Raw genomic sequence first — 17,314 nt, 5'->3', positions numbered from 1 at the left:
GCTACTTCCATGATCCCCCTCAGAGCCTACATCGTTCGTCGCGCCGGGCTCGGGCCAGTCCATCTGCATGGGCTCCTCTCGGCCAGGGCTCGGTGGCAGGTCCAGTAGCTCTGCTGGGAAGTCAGGCCAACGGTCCTTGGGCGGCTCCTCCGGGTAGCAGCAGGGGCGGAGGGGTTCGGGTGCAGTCTCGCCCTCAGGGTTGGTGGGATGGGGCTCCCAGGGATTCTCCCAGTGACGGGCGCGGACGGGCTCCGGCGGCTCCTCCTCGTAGCGTGCCCGGGGTAGCTCAGGCCAGTTAGGGCCCAGGCCTCGGGCCTCAGAGGTCTCCTGGTCGGGAGCTCCCGGCCGCACGTCTGCTCTCTGCGGTGGCTGGCCGCCAAATGAGCTCTGGCGGCCGGCCTTTATACTTCCTGTCCCGCCCCTTGACTTCCGGGGGGCGGGGACAGGCGGTGGTGGCTCCACCCACTCTGGTGCCTGCACGTGGGCTCCCTCTTCTGGGCAGGAGGGGAGCCACACCGACTCACTACATGCCCCTTTCTGGTTAAGTAAATATAACTCTTCTGCCAGGTGGAGTTGGCAGCAACCAGTGCAGGGTTCAATATCTATGGGTTCCTTTTCAACAGTACAACACAGAAATGGCTCGAGCCCCCACCCAGTAACCTGGTACAAGTACACACCATCCCTCGGTGCCTCTAAGAGGCAATACTTCCCCACACGCAAGCACAGAGCATGAGTATAGAAGATAAACTTTTAATGAAAGGAGGGAAGACACCCGACAATAATTAGGGAACATGCCACAAGGAGGATTAATAAACATAAATCTGTGAGCAAAACATCCACCCCAGAGTGCGTGGGGCAGTGTCTTCTGTCACAGGTTCTTAAGTTCTACAACCAAAAGTTCCCTTTCCATGCCCCTCTCTGCTCCCTCATGACACCCCACTCACAATGGTTGTCCTTGATCAGTGTGGACCCAGAGTACAGAGGTGCATCTGTGTGAGGTCACCTCCCACCGGGGGTGAGGGGTGAAAGGCACCTTGCTTGTTCCACTGTCTGAGTATTTGCTCTGGTTTCACTGCCCTGCCGGCCAACCACTGCTCCACTGGCCGCCGCGCCAGCCGCTCTCTGTAATGCTGGCTGCTCCACCAGCCGCCACTTCACTGGCCGGCTGTCGCTCCGCCAGCCGCCCCACCAGCTGCCATTCCACTCCACCAGTCACTGCTCTGCCGGCCATCTTCCTGCAAGACGCCGTTCTACTCCACTGAACACCTTGCCAGCTGCTGAACTACACACAGTCACCTTCTGCTGCCACCTACTTCTCTGTTGTGATCTCTGTGGGTCAGACTCTTGAGGTTCGCCTCAATGAGTGTCATCTCTTAATGGGGGAGCTTGGCTGCTGAAGCAAGCTGGCAGAAATGCTGTCCCACAACAAGTGATTTAAGCTCTAGTGATCATTTAACAAAACAAAAGACTCCTAATGGAGCCTTACTTAGCTCTATTGTTGAACAGTGGGGAGGGGCAGATTAAACTGTGCCTGGGGCTTTGAAATAGAGTCCACACCTTCTGGCAGGGACACCTATCCCCACCCCCTCCTACTTTCACACTGGTCTGGCATTCGAGCCCCTGACTTAGTGAGTTTGTTTCAGTTGAGGGTGACCCCTCAATCAGGACAGGCTTAGCACAGTTCTGCTGTCCTTTACTCATACAATAAAGATAACATTGATAACAACATTTCACTACCCCTGAATTAAGTACTAAAGTGATTTGTAACCCAACACCAGCCAAAGTTGATCACTTGAAGCTACATAACTCCTGTCCGCTGGATACTTAGGTGGAGTGGATATGTTCATGTAAATACAGTCTGCTCCTGAAGTCCTTTCCCCTCTCCAGCTAGCTGTCAGTGGAAAGCTCATTCAGACCCTGCTTTCATAAGTCTCTGCTGCAGCCTGCCTCGGTTTGCCCTTTTGATGAGGTAACAATGAGGTCTCTTTAACAACCCATCAAAAAGAAGCCAAACTCTCTAATTAATGTCAGCGTACCTCCATTTAATAAAGTAATCTGAAAGGAACAGTTGAAATGAGTTAAAGGCTCTACCCTCTGAGTCCAGACAAAACATAAGAGTCCCCACACAAAAGTTTCCGGATTCCAGCAACAGATTCTTCTGCTGTAAGGCTCAGGCTTCTCCCCTGCCTGGAGAACCCTGCATTCCTTCTCCTGCTTGCTCAGGGTCTCTCCCTGCCTGGAGAGCTTTGAAGTCCCAACTTTTTGTTTGTTCCGAGTCTCTCTGACCTCATGGCTTCCTGCTGCTCTTTTATAGATAGGCTTGGTACAACTCCATTTTTTCCCCTCTCTCATGTGTGGCCCATAAACTAACTAGCTGGGACTGGCCAGCTCCAGGTCTTTGGCTCCTAAAGGGGCAGACCACCCCGTTACAATGTCCAAAACCCATCTCTTCATTAGCATTAAAGATCTTACATCTTTATACAAGACTATTATATCTTTGCTGATGTCTGCTTATCAACAATATGATACAATGTTTTCAGATTATACATGTCTCAAAGTTCTATACAGCCTTTAGGAGCCGTTACCTCTAGGAATGTTATGAAAAACAGTCATCGCCCACAATTCAGCTTGCCCATAAATCAGTCAGGTATTTAACAACAATCCACTGATCTTGTAAAAACAGCTGATCTTGTTCTTCTGACCACAATCTCATGTGATAACAGTGCTATGAAATGAAAACCCAAACCCGACTCTAATCCCAAATCCCAGCTTAATTTGCATCCAAAAACCATCTCATGAATAGGCTTTCGCTATAATAGTGCTGTGGTTAAGAGTAGTAGTAGTAGTAAAAGACAAACTGCAAGCTGTCTCTGGTGTCTGCTCTTGAGACCCAAATACACATTTCAGGAATCTCATAATGTCCCTAGTAAAACCTTTTTGAGATCTGTCAAATTGCTGGGCTCAGACTGGTTCTTGGCTCAGACCTATTTGGATTCAGCTGGAGTATCTCCACAAGATAATTCAGCACAGAAAAGATAACCCACTCACACAGCAATGAGGATTGTCATCCCTCAGGATACATATAGTACATGTAGGCTGTTTTCCAGATGCTTAAGAATCTTCATTAGTTAATCCCCTTGTGTTGGTTCTTTTCCAGAGGGACCAACATGATCTCGGAGTGCATGTTCACTTCACTTGTCTTGGAACTTAGTTCTGTTGAGTAAAATTGTATTACACACAAATGCATTCACTCAGTGGTGTAGCAAACAAGATCAGATTCTGAGTTTTGTTACATATGTGCAAACCATGTGTCATGTACACGGTTGGGATAGATTACTGGAGCAAAGTGGGAAACAGAGACTACATTTTCAGAGTGGTAGCCGTGTTAGTCTGTATCAGCAAAAACAACAAGGAGTTCTTGTGGCACCTTAGAGACTAACAAATTTACTCCTGGACCCAGCCAACTTACTCTCTGAATCCCAATATGGTCTGTGGTCTGCTCCTGGGGCAGTGTAACTATGCAACATGGGCTTGTGGCACAGTCACACGCTAGCCCCCAGATAATAAATATTATCTTATTTCAGGGGTTAGGCTCATTTGTGGATAAGACAGATAGGGTCTGGGCAAGTATCTCCAGGCATCTTGACACTAATAGCCATTTTTCTGTGTCCCACTCCCATCTCTATGCAGAACCATTATTTCATATACAGGATCTGCCAAATACTCCTTATTCCATATACCACTCTCCCTCTTCTGTCAGCACCATCAACATTCACTCGTGCCATTTGTTGTCACCAGCAAGTCAGTAGACGCATGTGTTTCCTTGGACCTACCTGTGACAGGTGTGCTCAGATCGCTGATAACCAGCATGTCGGGAATTTGGGGAACCAGGCCATACTCCTGCTGTGTTAATAATATACAACATTAGTAACTGCTTGTTCTGATCTTCCATTCACATAATGAATAAACAAGGTTGCCGAAGTAAAAAGAGGCTCTGTGCCTTCTGAAAAAAACCTCTTGCAGATGCTGGAGGACACGCATAACATAGACACAACCACCATGGCTTGGTCCTTACAGTTTGACAAGCCACAGCAAATTGCTGTAGAGAAATATCAGTTTAATTTGCAATGCTTTATTGAGGAAAGCAATAAGGCAATGCCCTTTTAGCTGAGAAAAGGTGGCAAACGAGTTTGGCCAATCACAGAAGGAAGTAGAGACAGATATTGTATCTTGAGGAGAGAAGGCTCATCTTCCCCTGAATTCTGGCTGGGTTTTTGTCTCCTGAAAGAGATGGTGGTGTGACCTTTTCCCCAGTTACTCCTCAGAAGCAAGAAATGGACAGAACTTTCTGAGAGGCTGCCCGAGACTATGGAACAAAATCCCACAGAAACTAAGGACCATCACAAATCTCACCACCTTATGCTCTAAGCGCAAGGTGCATTTCTTTGACCTTATAAAAAAATCCCAAAGGAAGCGCTCCACTCCACACACTGCTCCCTCTGGAGAGAGGATGAGAAAACAAACATGTGACAGATGTTAGTCATCTTGCTCAATGCACTACTGAAAGGGGCTCAGACACTACAGTGATGAGCGTGGCATAAGAATCTGTCTGGAATGGAATGGAATGGAATCCAATAGGAGAATGAGAATGTGGAGTTTTCAAGGACAGGAGTTATTAGTGGATAGGGAGGAGGAGATCTACATATTAACAGCTTCTTTCAACAGTGTCTCAAAGGGGAACGGCAGGGGCACACACACTCCCATACACCACATACACCTGGCCACCCAGCTAGATGGCCATGATTGTCCCGGAGGCACAATCACTCTCCGAGCTCCTCTGGAGCACTGGGGTTCTGAACTGGCACCAATGCAAATGACTGCCCCAAATTTTTCTCCAGCTCAAGCATTCACAAACACTGAATCAAAGGTGTGGAAAATTCCATCTCAGCGGCTCCATGGGCTAGAGACAGAAGAATACTCCGGAATATTTCTTTGTTATTATTTGCCCAGCTGACTAAATTTCTTCAGCCATACCATCCTAACCCTGTATGTACAACATACATAGCACTGTACGGCAGGAAAAGATCAGCATGTACTGTACCTGACATGGAGCAGCATCAGAAGCTAACCAGATTCTGATTCTGTCTGAAGGGTGTGGGATAGGTGTGAGTATAGGATCAAAGCATTTATACCTATAAGAGAGAGATGAAAACATGGGGTTGTTATTGTTGTTAAATTTCTGCAGGAGCAGATTGTTCATGCCAGGATATTTTTATCTTGTTTGTGAGCACATGTAAAATAACATGTTAAGTAAACCAGCAGTATACACAGAGAGGAAGCATCAGTCTAAAGGCAACAAGGTCTATCGGTCTGAAGCTAGGACAATGTATCAGGAATGTAAAAGTTCTAACCCTGGCTCTGTCCCTGGCTTGCCCTGCTGTGTGGCCTTCGGCAAGTCACTGGAGGCTTGATCCTACCAGCTGTGTCTGCTGAAAGATGCTGAGCGTTGTCTGTTATCCGACAAGAGTATAAAGGATCACAGAAAAAGGTCAGCTTCTTCTAGCACTGATCAAGTGACTGTTAGCAAAGGAAAAACAACATTGTCCCAAAAGCTTGTCTACCTGCCTCTCTCTACTTCACTGTAGAACTTCTACCTAGCACTTTTCCAGGTTCCCCTCCAACCAGGCTTCCTGTTACAGCTTTTAAGGAACCGTACACATATGCTCCCAGTATCCCTAGTGAAGTCAGCAGCTGTTATGGGCACTCAGCCTCTCATCAGATTAGTCTTCAGAATTATAGCCCCCTAATTCACAATGACCTGATTATTCTAAATATAATGAACCCCCTATGAAAAGGAAGATCTGTTTTTGATTGAACATTGATTCATCAAAGTGTTTGTTTATCCTCAGAAAGACAACTCCCCCTTTCCTTCCCCCATCTGCCCCTCCCCAAACCTGTATATTACCTTCTATAAAGAAATATCAGCAATCCTCCAGTGAAGATCATGGAGGAAAACAAAATTGGTATGAGCAGCTTCCAGGTGTTCATTTTATTATCCTTATATTCTTAAAAAGAAGAGGGAAAGTTAGTTTTAGTAAAGTGAAGAGAATATAGAATCCTCAAAAGGTTCAACCATAAATGGTTGCATTATATACTCTAAGGCAGGGGTGGGCAAACTGCTTGTCCTGAGGGCCACATCTGGAATGGAAATTGTATGACAGACCATGAATGCTCACAAAATTGGGGTTAGGGGTCAGCAGGGGGTGAGGGCTCTGGCTTGGGGTGCGGGCTCTGGGGTGAGGCTGGGGATGAGGGGCTTGGGGTGCAGGAGCCGGAGTGGGGACATGCTGCTGCTTCTGGGAGCCACCCAGAGCAGCCCCAGCCCTGCTCCCTGGCTGGAGAGGTGGAGCGGGGCAAGCCCCAGACCCTGCTCCCCAGCAGAAGCTCAAGGGCTGGATTAAAATGGCTGGCCGGATGTGACCCGCAGGACGTAGTTTGCCTAGGGCCTCTTTTCTATGAATTATTGAATCAAATGATAATATGCTCCTTTTTGCAATGCTATAAATCCAAAGATAACACTTCTTTGAGGTTTTATGAGAGGTAGTGGATAGACCATTGGAGTGGAATGAGGGAAACCTTGGGTGTATTCCTAGCTCTGCCACTCACTGGCTGGGTGACCTTGCGTAAGTCACTTTGCCACACTGTGCTTTAGTTTTTTCCATCTGCAAAATGGGGATAATGATACCGAACTCTTTTGTAAAGCATTTTGAGATCTGCTGATGAAATGTGCTATATATGAGGTAGAAGTTCATTTATTATTTATTATTATTATGATTACTATTTATTATAGCTTCCAGAAGTATTACTGTTATGCTGCTATTCTATGCACAATAGAATTATTGTAGGAACATCTGCTTTTGATGTAAATGTTCTATAGGTTCAGGTTTTATAGCTCAGTACTTGCTCATACATTATGTAGTTCATTCAATGTGGTTTAAATTGGGTACATTTTAATCTTGTGACTAAAGTTGTTCCAATTCTTTGCATTCAAAGCTGAAACCATGCAAAACGTGCCTGAATCAAGGTTCCTTGTGTCTTCAAAATTGAGTCCCAGATTCAGAAAAAAAAAATGTCATTACATTTCTGATTAGATTGTAAAATCTTTAGGGCAGGAATTGTCTTCATGTGTGTTTATACAAGACCTATTGCGCTAAGCCAGGAGTGGGAAGCCGCGGCCAGCACATTCCTCGGCCCACACCACTTCCTGCAGCACCCATTGGCCTGTAGCAGCGAACCGCGGCCAGTGGGGACTGCGATCGGCCAAACCTGCCGACGCGGCAGGTAAACAAACTGGCCCGGCACGCCAGGGTGCTTACCCTGGCGAGCCACATGCCAGAGGTTGCCAACCCCTGCACTAAGCAGTACTACAATACAAATAATAATAACCATCTTTCAGTGAAGCCTAGCTGATTTCATGATTTCAGCTCAGACTGGATGTGGGCTGAGGACAGGGCTGGCTCTAGGTTTTTTGCCGCCCCAAGCAAAAAACTTTTTGGCTGTCCCCTACCCCAGTCCTGGGCTTTCCCCCCCCTCCACCAGTGCCCTCCCCCACCCACACCCCCTGTCGCCCCAGCCCTGGGCTCTCTCTTCCCCCCACATCCGCACCCCCTGCCACCCCAGCCCAGGACTCCCCCCTCCAAACGTGACCTCCTTGTTCACCACAGCAATCCCCGTTTACACTTGCAGTGGGGATCAAACCGTTTCTACTATTTTTATTTCACTTTAGTATAAATCTCGCCCCCACCCTCCGTCCCCTGCAATCTCATCTTTAGTGCTGCAAATGCACATGGAAGGCATAGAGACTAACCCTCAAACTTTGTACCTGGAAAGGGATGGGGATCTAGTAAAGAGGGTTCAGGCAGAGGAGTGGGTGTGGGGGTGCTTGGGGGCTCTACACTGGCAGAGAAGCGGGGTGTGATGTACTCGCGGAGGAGGGTGGAGGAGGAGAGGGGGTATCAGGAGGGTTGTGGGAGAAGAGGTGCAGAGAAGAGGTGCTGGAGGAGAGGGCTGGGGGAGGGTACAAGGGGAGAGGTGCAGGTGAAGGGAGAGTACAAGGGGAAGGGGTGCGGCGAAGGAGCGATGGGGGGAGGTACAAGAGGAGGGGCTGCGAGCGGGATGGGGGGGTGCAAGGGCTGAAAGGGGCAGGCGCTGACAGCTGCTTCCCCAGCCCCGTGCAGGCAGAGCCGAGAGGACAGACACTGACCCCAGGTGCCTGAGCCGCGGGGGTCCCCTGGTGGGGCAGTATCTGCTGCCCCGCTCGGAGCCGGGCTCTGCCTCTCCCTACCCAGGGCAGGCACCACAGGGCTGAGGCGGGGACGTGTGTGACGGGCTGGGTCCGGGGGCAGGAGGGGGTGGCGACAGTTCCCTGGCAGCTTGGGCTGCCCAGCCACTCGCCCTGTCAGCGTGTGAGCCGGGATCCGCGCCCCCTGCCCAGTCCGGTGGCACCCTGCACAGCCCACTCGAGCGGGGAAATGCCGTGCCGCCCTGGGGAGACTTAGAGCAGCAGCAGCAGTGGTGGCAGCAGCGGTGGCGGCAGCAGGACCCCTCCTCCCTTCCTGCATCCCGGGCCCCACTTCCCTCCCTCCCCGGCTCCTCACACACTCCACGAGCCCCTCTTGCCGCCGCAGCCCAGGCTCGGCTCCAGGGGATGATGATCTGGCTCTCCCGCGGCAGGGCTCTGGCCAGGGCCGGCTCCCAGCTTTTTGCCGCCCCAAGCAAAAAAAAAGAGGGGGGGGGGCAGAGTGCCGCCCCTTGGAAAGTGCCGCCCCAAGCACATGCTTAGAGCGCTGGTGCCTAGAGCCGGCCCTGGCTGAGGAGGCCATATTTGAATGTGGATTTGTTTTAAATTAGGGTTGGGGCTCAAAACTGAACCAAAGCTTAGGTTCAGATTCCTTTGAACAACACACTTCACAGAATGTAACTCAAAATGGCAGAAACCAGGTAAGGTTAGTACTCAGGTTTTTCATCATTTTGTGCTATACTCAGGCTAGATGTGTAACTGGTTTTAGATCCAACCCAGAGCAATTTCAGAGCGTGTAGGGCTTGAATATGGGCTTTCAGTTTGAGCGTAACTACATATATTTCACATGGTTCTATTGTGAAATCAGGAGAAACTAAGCAATTTACAAACTGGTAGGCAGAGTTGTATGTAAGAAGGGCCTTTAACAAATCTTTATACACCTTAAGATGAACTAGGTATTTTTCTCAAATGTGTATTCTGGAGATAAATTCAGAGCAGGGTCTGCTGTTTTCCATTTTAGCAGCTGGTTTTATGCTGAGTGAACGACTCAGCTAACTCTAGGTCTCCTTAGACAGACCAGAAAGAAAGGAACTTGGAGCACTCCTTACCCCAGCCAAAACACCAGGTCTACTCTCCTTCTGACCACACTCTGGGGACCGAGGAAGAAAAAACAGTACACTTTTCCCTGTCCTCTGGGGCTCTGGTTCGGGAAGGTATCAGTCAGGGACTGCTCGCATGCTTCAGGTTAGGCATGTGTTTAAGTACATTGTTCAATAGGGATCTAGGGATGGGTAAAGGAAGATGTTGCTCCTGGCTAGCAATCTCCCCACCCTAGCACACAAACCAGACAAACTCCTGATGGAAGGAAGGGAAAAAGAGGACCAGGAGTACTTGTAGGGTGGAATGCAGGAAGGAGGACCTGGCAACCTGGCTTTTGAGAGGGAGGAAGCAGTGGAACATATTCCCCAAATATCCAAGGATGCTGCTATTGGATATGGTTAATTCTCAGATCCTGTGCTCATTCCCGGGGTTTAGCATGAGTTTACAGTAAGCCATGTCTGTTTTTAACATGATCACCTTTGCAATTTCTTTTAGATTTGCTCATATCTGAAGATCAGGAAACCAACTGCTACTCATATGAGGGAACTCTGCTATTCAATTTTGTTTCTTTTTTTCTTAGCAGCTATGGGTGGAGGGTAAATAAACCCATTTTCTCTTCTCAAAGGATCAAGTCTTGTTTACATATTTTACACCCCCTGAGCCATCCCTGATTCATGTCCAAGCTGAAGATGATGCCTGGGTTACAGGGCTGAGTGACTGGCAGGATGGTGGTATTGTTCATAGTGATAAAGGAAGGAGGCAGCAGGAGGGTTTGGGAGGAAAGATTAAAAGCTCTCTTTTAGCCACGGTAAGCTTTAGGTGATGGCTAGGTGTTCACAAGAAGATGTCAGAAAGACAGGCAAAGATTTTCATTTGGACAGGAGTCAGGTCTGGAGCAGACAGGTAGATCTGCAAGTCACCAGCATAGAGATGGTAGTTGAATTTGTGTTTGTGGATGAGATTGGGCAGAGATAAGGTAGAAAGATGGAGAAGAAAAGGGGACCAAGGGCAGAGCCCTGTAGAAGACCCACAGAAAGCTGGATGGCAGATGAGGAGGATCCTCTAAAGGACACACTGAAGGAATGATTAGATATGTGTAGGATTTTGTGCCCAGGCTCATGCACACACATACACACACAAATATATATTTCCATATATATGCATATAGGGCTGAGTGCTCTGTTGCTCTGTGGCCTCTTTACACCAGTCTGACACCATCAAGATGCCAGAAAGGCAGCAGGTTCTCTCATCGGGAATACCCCAACATAGGGGTTTCCCTGGATAGCAAAGAGGTGGCATAACCCTTGCATAGTGGGTGTAGCCAAGTGTCCGTGTGCTCCAGTTCTGCTTGGCTGTTGCAATGTCCCCTTGGGACCATGGGCAAGGAGGTATAAATTGGACAGCTCCAGAATGTGGAGAGATGAAAAGGTGGTATAAACCTAACTTCCTACTCCCTCCAATTCCTAGCTCTGCCAGAATGAAAAATTGTTCCCATGATCTATTAACAGGGCTGAATATATTAGGCCAACTCCTTTGAGGGCAACATAGCTGCTTTGCATTTGGGCCATTGATGGATTTTGTTCATAGAGCCAGTGTTTCTGCTCTCAAAAGGATCACTCCAGTTCAGGGGGATGTTCTCCAGTAATGCAGAGGCAACTAAGCTAGCTCTGTGCTTTAGGGTAAGGGAAGTGGCTGGAGGAAAGGAGTCAGGTCTGGGATGGTCCTACACTGTGCTAACCCCCAGTCGAAGTTTTCCCTCTTGGAACAATTAGCAGCCAGCCAAGGGAACAGCCCTGCACACAGTGGCCCCAGGATCAGGGGAGTGTGATCTTTGGGGGCAAGGACTGTCTTTCTGTCCTGTGTTTGTACAGCGCCTAGCACAAAGTGGTCCTGTCCATGACTAGGGCTCCTCAGCACTTCACTCCATCTTTGCACCCCTTCTCCCAACCTGCACTGCATGTAGTCTGGCAGGCCCCCAAGACTTGGCTCGCTATTCCTATTTATTCTGGCATTGCCTTTTGGCAGCTAAAGTTCTTCCCTTTATATATTATGAGTCATAGAAGTCTGGTAACTTACCATTATTAATAAAAACTGGTTCACTCCATTCACTCCAAATCTTGTTATGTATACATGTTGTTTTCTTTGCTCTGACTTGAATAACATATTGTTTTGCGGGATCATGAATTGGATGCACATATTCCTCTTCAGAAACATCTACGAGCTAACACAGTTTTTGTTTTAGTGATTTAGCAATACAACTCAGAAACATATAATACTAGAGACCTCAAATATCATTGTCTCTCTTTCAAACCTAATAAAGATGTATTTTTAGTTACAGTATTTATGGTAACTCACAGTCTGATTACTAGCTGGGGTATATGAAAAATCAGATTCCAAAACAAAAGGGCAAAGCTTGGGAGCTGATAAGATGGGAAGCTACAGAATAGGATAATTTTGATATACAAAGAACAATGATTCTTTTTTAATTTTCTATTAGCGTGAGCCTGAAAAACATATTAAGGCCAAGCTCTTTTGTTTTTATTAGGTTTTGGTTTTGTTTGTTTAGGGTTCTGTTTGTTTTGGCTTGGTTTTGTCACAGATTTGTATTTGTTTCGCTAAAGAATAGCCTACATTTTCAAAAATAACTAGCAATTCTAGGTGCCACAATTTTGGGGTAACTAACCTTAAAAGGGACCTCAGAGTGACTGTTCAGCATTTGTGAAAGTCAGAGCCCATTAAGATCTCTTAAGTTGGACACTGAAAAATTGAGGCACCTAAAATAATGAGTTATTTATGACAATTCAGGCCAACTATCATACATGTGCAATAATACATGCCTTACAAGAGGCAGGAAAAAAAGGAGGGGAGGGGACTGTTACTGACAAGGAGAAGCAATAGTGGAAGAAAGATACAAAGGAAAAAACTAAGAGGCAGAGAGCTGTGCAGGGAGGTTGCGATAACCTAAGCAATAAGATCTGGAATCATTATAATTTTGCAAGGCAGAATGACTCCAGTGGCGTTGGGGAAACATGTAAGGTGCTGGCTACACCACACCTTTAAAAAGATTTAGCATGCTGTCTTCTCAGCATGGGCTGGTGCACAGCATAGTTGTGACCCTATGTACCATGTGACTTTACTCTCCTCCTGCAAATCCTTCCTGACCTCCATCTCAGCCTTCGCTCCAGAAATGCCACAAACGTTAATATGCTACTTTCTATAAAAGCAACTAAAACATCTCGGGGGGAGGAAGGATGTTCCAAGGCACGCATGGCAGTTAGGTGACCAACTCCCACTGACTTAAAATGGAAGTTAAGCACCTAACTGTCCTTTGGGCTTTGACAAATCTTCCTCTAAAATACCAAACTTAGCCTGGGTAACAACCTTTCACTGATATAACCTTCATCCTTCTCTGCCCCCACCTCCAGGCTTTATTCACTGTTGTCCTTTGTTTTATGATACTTAGATTAGATCCTGACAATGTGCTTCATGTGAGCCCTCCTTATGCACAGAGATAGTCACATGTTGACTTCAGCGAAGGCTACAGGTGCTCAGTACCTCACACACTCAGTGTACTTGTGTTTAAGAGTCTAAATACAGACTTGGCTAAAACCTAACTTTTTGCATCGAATTTGAAAATGCTGAGCAATGCACGTGTCTATTTTGAAGAAGAAAAGTACAGTTCTAATAGTGCATGTGGGTTACAAAGGCAACAATATGCAACTAGCACACTTCCACTTTATATTGTGATTTTCAAAGAATGGGCATATATCAATTTAGTAGGGCTGTCAAGCGATTAAAAAAATTAATCGTGATTAATCGCAGTTAAACAATAATAGAATACTATTTAAATATTTTTGATGTTTTCTACATTTTCAAATTATTTATTTCAATTACAACACAGATTACAAAGTGTGCAGTGCTCACTTTATATTTATTTTTGATTACAAATATTTGCACTGTAAAAAAAACAACCAAAAAATTCAATTCACCTCATACAAGTACTGTAGTGCAATCTCTTTATCATGAAATTTGAACTTACAAATGTAGAATTATGTACAAAAAAACTGCATTAAAAAACAAAACAATGTAAAACTTTAGAGCCTACAAGTTCACTCAGTCCTATTTCTTGGTCAGCCAATCACTCAGACAAACAAGATTGGTTACAATTTGCAGGAGATAATGCTGCCTGCTTCTTGTCACCTGAAAGTGAGAGGGGCATTTGCATGGCACTGTTGTAGCTGGCATTGCAAGATATTTATGTGCCAGATATGCTAAAGATTCATATGTCCCTTCATGCTTCAACCACTATTCCAGAAGACATGCTTCCATGCTGATGATGGGTTCTGCTTGATAACGATCCAAAGCAGTGTGGACTGACGCATGTTCATTTTCATCATCTGAGTCAGATGCCACCAGCAGAAGGTTGATTTTCTTTTTTGGTGGTTCAGGTTCTGTAGTTTCCGCATCAGAGTGTTGCTCTTTTAAGATTTCTAAAAGCATGCTCCACACCTCATCCCTCTCAGATAGGCACCTGAGATTCTTAAACCTTGGGTCGGGTGCTGTAGTTATTTTTAGAAATCTCACATTGGTAGCTTCTTTGCATTTTGTCAAATCTACTAAGAAAGTGTTCTTAAAACAAACATGTGCTGGGTCATCATCTGAGACTACTATAACATGAAATATATGGCAGAATGCAGGTAAAATAGAGGTGGCTGAAGCATGAAGGGCCATACAAATGTTTAGCATATCTGACATGTAAATATCTTGCAACACCACTTACAAAAGTGCCATGCGAATACCTGTCCTCATTTTCAGGTGACATTGTAAATAAGAAGCAGGCAACAGTATCTCCTGTCAATGTAAACAAATTTGTTTGTCTTAGTTATTGGCAGAATAAGACATAGAACTGAGTGGACTTGTAGGCTCTAAAGTTATACGCTGTTTTGTTTTTGAGTGCAGTTATGTAACCAACAAAAATCTGCATTTGTAAGTTACACTTTCACGATAAAGAGATTGCACTTCAGTACTTGTATGAGGTGAATTGAAAACTACTATTTCTTTGTTTATCATTTTTACAGTGAATACATTTCTAATCAAAAATAACAATATAAAGTGAGCACCGTGCACTTTGTATTCTGTGTTGTGATTGAAATCAATATGGAAAATGTAGAAAAACATCCAAAAATATTTAATAAATTTCAATTGGTATTCTATTGATATAAGTGCGATTAATAATTGTGATTAATTTTTTTGAGTTAACTGAGATTAATTGACAGCCCTACAATTTAGCTGTCCAAATAAATTTGAACATAACTTTTCAGCTCAGCTGCTTACATTTTATAGTGTCAGGTGCTTTAAAAAAAACTAAGGCAGATGAGATCCCTCTCTAAAGTAAATACACCTCTACCCCGATATAACACGACCCGATATAACACGAATTTGGATATAACGCGGTAAAGTGCTCCGGGGGGGGGGGGGGGGGGGCTGTGCGCTCCGGCGGATCAAAGCAAGTTCGATATAATGCGGTTTCGCCTATAACGCGGTAAGATTTTTAGGCTCCCGAGGACAGCGTTATAGCGGGGTAGAGGTGTATTACAAAATATTAATATTACACTGTATTCATTAGTAAAACTAATTTAGATGCTTGAGCTATATAGGGAAGCTTTTTCAGATCTTCACAGCACTCATAAAAAACCAAGACTGGATGTTTTATTGTAGGATTTTTGCCATCACGTACAAATTATGACATTTGAAATACACAGGTTACAATCTCAGTCCTGCAAAGACCTACATATGTATTTGATGCAGGTGAATACTGCCATTGAGTTTAATATGTGTAACATTAAGTGCACAGGTAAATCTTTGCAGGACTGGAGCCTAAATCTATATTTTGAGAGTGAACTACATATCTAGTTTTATTTTTCCAATATATTTTTATTTTGAGGGGAGAAAAATATCTGATGGAAAGTTGGCAAGTCTTAATTAAATTCATGCTGAAATTTTTATGTTCAATTAATTTCCTGTTAAAATGCAACATTGTGCTTTAAGGCCCCGATTCAAGAAAGCACCTAAACACATCTTTAAGTGCTTTTCTGAGTAGGGATGTTTCCTTCTTGGTGTGCAAAAATACTCCAGTCCATTGTCCAGAGTTTTCCAATGTTATTGTAGTCCTAGGTTTTAGCTTAAATTGGACCCAGCTCACTAGTAGCTCAGTGCAGGGTGCTCTCTCTATTCTGAGCACAGATAAGATTCAGAATTCCCACAATTTGCTTCCTGTGCACCTGGAGTTCTGTCTACACTTAGCTTTGCAAGCATGAATTGTGGAGTCCTTTCTCTGCTTTTAGCTTCCAGTGTCTTTTGTTTCAAAGCATATCTATATGTATATGAATTTAAAACTGTAGCAAGAACTACAAAAACACATTTACAGACATTCTTAAGGGAAGATATGCATAAGGCCTAGAGCTTAGGATATATACTCTTTCACAATTTCAACTAAATACTGCAATTATGATAACATTTGCATGCATATAACACCCCTCATACACTCAAGCACTCAAAATGCCTATGCCAATGCCTATGGAGATCAGTTACTTCTATTCACCAGTTTCAGAGATACTGAAACTGTAGAAGAAATTTAGGAAAGGAGTATAGTATAATAGCAAATCTTTAATTTGACCAGGACATACCCATCCTCTTGCAAAACATATCACAAGCTCTTAAATGACAAGTGAGTCTTCATTTTAATATCTCATCTCAAAGACAGCCTCTCTAGCACCCCAGTATTTGCTAAGGAAGTTTTGATCAGCAATGACTCAGAAGTAGAACTGCTCAACATTTTTCAACACAAAGATTCAAAATCAAACTGGTCTTTTCAATCAACATTTCTCATGGAAATTTGTCAGTATTGTTGATTTTTTTTTTCATTTTTCACAAAATAACGAATGCCTATATTTTTTAAATTGAAAATATTGAGATGGTTATCAACATTTTTCTTTTACCAAAAAATCTGCTGTTTAGTAAACAAAACATGTCAGTAATCATTTTATAGTGTTTTCAGTAAAAAAGAAAACAAAACAAATGAAAACCTGGTTCCTTTCAAAATGAAGAAAACTTTCTACATCTTCATGAAAATACGTTTTCACTTTTTGACCAGCTCCACTGCGAAGAAAGAATGATAAATACTAGGTCATTTGCTGCAGGGCTTGGGATTTCTCAGAAGTTCAACCAAGACTTGATTCTGTTTAACCTGAGCGGGGAATTAGTTGGTATAGAGCTGAGGTTATATTGGTTACGAAATATTACCATATATTACCTCTAGATCTGTAATTTTCACTTGGTATGTAAAGCAATTTTTTTTTGCTGAACCAATAGTAGGTGGTGGTTTCCAGTTAATTTTAATGCTTCTCTTTTCAAGTGATATAGACACATTGATTGGAGGGTTCAGTTTCTCTGGCAATAAACAAAAACAGAATATTTCACGTTCTTTCGGCAAGCAGGCATGTGAATGGAATGCAGCATACCGGCAGACTGCAGCTTCTGTTTGGCAGTTTCAGTCAAAGTAAAGTATGCTGTTCACATTTTGGTTAAGTAATCACAATAGTCTAGTGTAGCTTAAAGCACAAGCTTTCCTAGGGTCTGAACAAAGAATTCACACCTGAAATAAGTTCAAAGGTCCACATAATGATCTCAGTTACAGTGTAAATCTGAGGTGATGCCAGTAAATCCCAGTGATGTAAATCAGTGTAAATGAATTCAGAATCTAGATCAGAGTGTAGATGAGAGTAAACATGGTGGGCCATCTTCTGAAATAAGTTACAGTGGTATAAATCTGGAGTGCCTGTACCAATAATTCTATTGCTCGGTTATCAATTGAATTAATAAATTCATAGAGTTTAAGGCCTCTAGAGGGACCAT

At 44.5% G+C, this 17,314-nt stretch overlaps 1 protein-coding gene across 2 annotated transcripts in view; it reads right to left on the bottom strand.

The window, feature by feature from the left end:
* Window positions 1-736: 736 nt before the first annotated feature.
* LOC101938872 (interleukin-5 receptor subunit alpha-like) overlaps window positions 737-17,314 on the bottom strand; it is a 30,397-nt gene continuing 13,819 nt past the window's right edge. Inside the window, exons 7-12 of one of the 2 annotated variants that reach the window (XM_065580802.1) lie at window positions 16,713-16,849; window positions 11,477-11,621; window positions 5,966-6,065; window positions 5,102-5,192; window positions 3,834-3,900; window positions 737-3,213 (exon numbers count right to left, since the gene is read on the bottom strand). In XM_065580802.1, coding sequence (XP_065436874.1) covers window positions 3,125-3,213; window positions 3,834-3,900; window positions 5,102-5,192; window positions 5,966-6,065; window positions 11,477-11,621; window positions 16,713-16,849 — 629 coding nt within the window. In that variant the 3' untranslated portion in view covers window positions 737-3,124. Of the gene's footprint in view, window positions 3,214-3,833; window positions 3,904-5,101; window positions 5,193-5,965; window positions 6,066-11,476; window positions 11,622-16,712; window positions 16,850-17,314 lie in introns of both variants that reach the window. The other variant, XM_005283360.5, reaches the window with a different exon arrangement.

Source organism: Chrysemys picta, chromosome 1 (assembly GCF_011386835.1).
Source record: "Chrysemys picta bellii isolate R12L10 chromosome 1, ASM1138683v2, whole genome shotgun sequence".
Taxonomy (NCBI): Eukaryota; Metazoa; Chordata; order Testudines; family Emydidae; genus Chrysemys; species Chrysemys picta.
This window is presented reverse-complemented; position numbering and strand designations above follow the sequence as displayed.